Raw genomic sequence first — 5,027 nt, forward strand, 5'->3', positions numbered from 1 at the left:
CTTTGATGTGGTGGTCTTACAAATAAAATGCTGGTTTATGATAAAAACAAATACTAGTAACATAAAAGTTGAAAATAACACAGAAATTTGTAGTCATTGAAATATGAAAGGAGATAAATATTTTTATTACATAGAAATCATAGGAAGGCCTTATGCGTGATTCACCTTTATTTTAATCATACTTTCCAAAATATTGTAGCTTGATGATAGTATACAACTACGCAATGCAACTACACTTGGGGGTTCGTAAACAGGGGTGGAGCTACAGTAGAGTGTGCGAATTTGGACAAACCTAGTAATTTTTTCCCGAACCCTGTATTCGTGTTAAAAAAATTGTTTTATGTATATAGATAAAGTTTGCCGAACCCAATTACAAAAGGGGTTTGAGTTCAACGGCAAAGGTCGTGGGTTTCGGGAAAATGCCTGGTTTTGATTCCCCTTGAAAGGCATTGCGCGTTTTTCTATTACTTTTTCTTCTTTTTTTTTTTTAAAAAAAAAAAAAAACCTAACTAACTAAGAAATAGAAGAAACAGTGAAGTTCCAAACTTTATTTTTTCAAAAAACAAAAACCTAACTAACTAAGAAATAAAAAACAACGAAGTACCAAAAGAAACATTAAAGTTCCAACCCTACGTACAAACTAATTCGGAAAACTTTTTCCTTTTTATAAGCTAATCTGGTTCGTTTTCCAGTCAGCTTGTTATTATATATTAGTTTTCGATTATAGTCTTATTCTAAAATTTCAAATCAATACACTCCAAATCCTAGCTCTGCCTCTGTTCATAAGTTCTTATATAACCTAGTAGACGATGATTTAGATAACAATATTTAAAATATTTATTCTTTATGAATACTAAAATTATCCAAAGTTATAACCGCAACAATAATAATAATATACCGAGTTCCCATATCTAGGGTCTGTAACCTGTACAGGTAAAATCGGGGACAATACATACTGATCCACGTCCAATCCGCACTCAATAATGAGTGGAAACGATCGTTGGAAGAATAGTACCCAACAAGAGTCGGGGCCGATTTTTACAGAGAGTTACTAGGGGTGTTAGGAGTATACACTTGCCGAAAGCGAATGGAATAATTAAATTGCACTTCCACAAAAAGTTTCGATTTCTAATTCTAATTTTACTCTAGCAATTATAAGCTAAGAAAAGAAACTAGAAGCGAATGATTGTTTTTGGTATTTTTCCAAATAGTTAAAAAGCTTAGGGATGTGACCATAACCTAAGTGTTTGCCTAATGGGTTAAATACGTTAATACTTGTTTTGTTGATTGGGGTGTATTATAACTCTCAACTCTACATTACCCACTCAATACCTCTCGGTCAAAAAGCAATTTTGCCCAATTTGGATTTCTCAAATCCAAATAGGTATCAAACAAAATAGTTTGAATCCTTTAAGTAGGCTAATCAAACCCTCAATTAGTCAATTCATTGTTAGCCAAGTTATCCTAGACTAGCTAGGTTCCTCTTTCTCAAGTAGAGGCCAAGTCAAAAAGGCATGAATCAATATTTGCAACCATTAATTCTAAAATTAAAGCATAAACTAAGCTAAATAATCAACATCCAATTACAAATAACCATTAAATTAAGTACCCATAAGGTTTACACACTAAAGTTGGGTCACAGCCCTAGTAAGAATCTAGCTACTCATAGTGAAAATTAAAGAAAATAAAGAAGAAATGCTAATTAAACTCATAATATAAGATTAAGATGATAAAATATAATGTTTAAACACTAAAATAGTCACAAACTTCTTAAAATGGCAAAATGTAACGGCTACAATAGCTCAAACTTTGAAACCTGACCTAAAAATGTGAAACTCATCTCTTTATAGTGGACCAAAATTCGCTGCCAAAAATTTTCCTCGGGAGGTTCTGCGGCCGCACAATTCCATGTGATGTCCACAGATTTCTTTAGTCTGCAAGATCTTGGACTCTGCAGCCGCACAACTTTGGATTACAGATGCGAAGAATCTTCTGCGGCCATACAATTCTTGTGCGGTTCGCACTTCAACAATGCTTCAGGTCTTGGTCTTTCGCACACTCTATGAACTTTGAATCATTTGTGAGTACAAACCTTGTTCTGTGATCACACAATTCATGTGCGATCCGCATATTGGCCAAAGTCCTGCTGGGCTCTTTCACTTGATATGTGGCCGCAAATGGAATTCTGTGGTCCGCACTATCTTGTGCGGCTATAGAAATCTTTCTGCGGACCATACTTCTTTAATTCTACGCCTTTTATTGCCTTGTGATTCAGAACACTCCTTTTTGAGTCGAATTTCATCATGGGAGACCAAACTTCCAACATTCCTGCAATTTGTACACTTTGATTAGTTTCGGGAATATAAGTAGCAAAAAAATGCTAATAAGTAGTCCAAATCCCCACTTATCACATACCCCGATATTCTGATGAAGAAAACGGAATGAGGGCATGAACACACGAGGTTGAAATCGAAGCTGGGAGCCTTTCATACCGAGACCCACGAAAGATGAACAATGGGCTCATCGTCGGTCGTGATAAAGCAACGTTCCTTGGACCCAAAACGAGTTCTAGGACTTCAGGAGATATGGCAAACGGTTACGCACGACTAACAGGGGGTCGTGATATCCGTACCTAATCAGATATCACGACATAGATCTCGCCCGATGTCGGTTTGGGATTCGTAATTAGTAAGAAAGAGAGACTTTTACCTTTTTGTACTTGTACTAGGGATGAAACTCTCCTACTATATAAAAGAAAAGTTTTTCTTTGATAAGACACATTGTAACACACATATCAAGGCAACACAAACTCATTTTTCTGCTTTCTAGGTTTTGTAAAGTTCTTGCTTTATTGTTTTGCTCTTCATTCACAATTGACTTCGAATCAAGGGTCTGATCGAGGGAAAACTACTGCTCAACCTAAGTTCGAGATGGGCCGTAAAATCACAATTGGTTGATTATTCGTTTTGTCTTTAACTCGTTTATCCAGCATTCTTGATCACTTGTATTGAATCATCCACATATCCTTAAAATCGCATATAAATTTAATTGTTATCCCTTTTAAGGGTATATAATTTGGCGCCCACCGTGGGGCTAAGAATAATAGTAGTGATTTGATACAAATCTCTATAGCACACTCTATTTTACATTTGTTTTTTAAAATATTATTTCAGGTTAGTTTAAAAATGTTAAATTCTCAGTCTGCCCACTTGAATGTTGACGCTGAGTCTGGCTATCATGGCGAAAAAAACAATCTGGTGCCTAGCAACGAGGTACCTCCTGCTGATCCCAACGGAGTCCTGGCTGTCAACCTAGTCAATGCTAACTCATAGGTGGCCATCAATGTTAACCTGCCAACTGTTCCCGAAAACAGCATTCATGAGGGATCCCGTCCAATAGCTCGAGAAGCTCCCAAACGACGAAGGCGATGAGGTAAGCCTACGGTTGATCTTCGACATGTTACAGGCTCAACAGGCGGTGATAGTGCAACTATAGAATCAAAGCCACACCCCCAACAGGATTGAGCCTAAGTAATCCCAGGAAAAGATCCAAAGAAATGAACAGACCACTAAGAGACCGTCTGAAGCTAAGCCCGGGGTCAATCCCGAAATAATGAGAATGCTCGAAGCACTAACGAAACGGGTGGATTCAGGTGAAAAGGAAATTGAGGCCAATGACAAACAGGTGTAAACATACAATTCTAGGGTTGATCAAATCCCGGGAGCACCCCTGATATTGAAAGGGCCGGATTCCAAGAAGTTTATTCTGAAGCCTTTCCCTTTGAGCGCGTTACCGAAGTCGATCCCAAAGAGGTTTCGTATGCCCGACATCCCAAAATACAACGGAACCATGGATTCAAATGAGCATGTGACCTCCTATAAATTCACAATCAAAGGGAATGACTTGGAATATAACAAAATCAAGTCGGTGTTACTGAAGAAGTTTGTGAAAACTTTTTCCAAAGGAGCAATAATATGGTATCATAACTTACCCCCAAATTCTATTGAATCATTTGCTATGCTTTCAGATGCTTTTGTAAAGGCCCATGCCGGGGCCATCAAGGTCGAGACCAAAAAGCCAGACTTTTTCAAGGTTAAACAAAGAGACAACGAGATGCTTAGGGAATTTGTATCGAGGTTCCATATGCATATGGACTTGCCTCCGCTCGTAGATGATTGGGCCATTCAGGCATTTACTCAAGGACTTAACCCCCGAAGCTCCTTGGCTTCACATCAGCTAAAACAAAACTTGGTAGAGTACTCGGCGATAACTTGGGCCGATGTCCACAACAGATACCAGTCAAAGATTAAGGTCAAAGACGACCAACTCGGAGCTCCTTCTAGGTTTGTTTATCCCATCAAAGTCAAAGACCGATCTAAGAGAGTCACCAATCATAAGCCAAGGTCAGTTCGAGATCGGTACCAACCATATGGCTCGGATCAAAGGGGAAATGGGTGCGGGCGTCAGCATACAGGAACGAAAGGAGTGGCGAATGAGGGCCTAGTAGCTGAGGTCTAATGAGCAAAAATGGTTTCGACATGCTGCTCGGGGGTGGGGAAGCACCAAAATTATTAAAGTACAACTTCAACATTGATGCTGCCAGCATTGTATCGGCCATCAGGCGCATCAAGGAAACCAAGTGGCCTTGGCCATTACAGTCCGACCCTACCCAACGAGATCCTAACTTGATGTGTAAGTATCATGGCACTCATGGCCACATGACCGAGGATTGCAGACAGTTGAGAGAAGGAGTTGCCCAATTGTTCAATAACTGGCACCTCCGAGAATTTCTGATCGATCCAAAAACTACTTCAAGAACAGGGACGCCAACAAACAGGCCGAACAAGAGGAGCCTCAGCACGTCATCAACATGATCATTGGAGGGGTCGATGTCCCTCAAGGGCCAATGATAAAGCTCACTAAAGTATCTATCACAAGGGAAAAACACACCCTAGATTATGTCCCGGAGGGAACCATTTTGTTTAGCGACAAGGATGCCGAGGGAATCTTACAACCACACAATGATA

The 5,027-nt window shown here is 39.3% G+C and overlaps 1 protein-coding gene across 1 annotated transcript; it reads left to right on the forward strand.

Annotated features, from left to right (window-relative positions):
- Window positions 1-3,849: 3,849 nt before the first annotated feature.
- Window positions 3,850-4,518, forward strand: LOC138873930 (uncharacterized). The gene has a single exon (XM_070152421.1). It carries the CDS (start codon window positions 3,850-3,852, stop codon window positions 4,516-4,518), a length of 669 nt encoding a protein of 222 aa, XP_070008522.1.
- The last annotated feature ends 509 nt before the right edge of the window (window positions 4,519-5,027 follow it).

Source organism: Nicotiana sylvestris, chromosome 7, assembly GCF_000393655.2.
Source record: "Nicotiana sylvestris chromosome 7, ASM39365v2, whole genome shotgun sequence".
NCBI lineage: Eukaryota > Viridiplantae > Streptophyta > Magnoliopsida > Solanales > Solanaceae > Nicotiana > Nicotiana sylvestris.

Bases quoted from the DNA above. Each gene is read 5' to 3' on its own strand.
- LOC138873930 (XM_070152421.1), top strand. From the start codon at position 3,850: ATGGATTCAAATGAGCATGTGACCTCCTATAAATTCACAATCAAAGGG.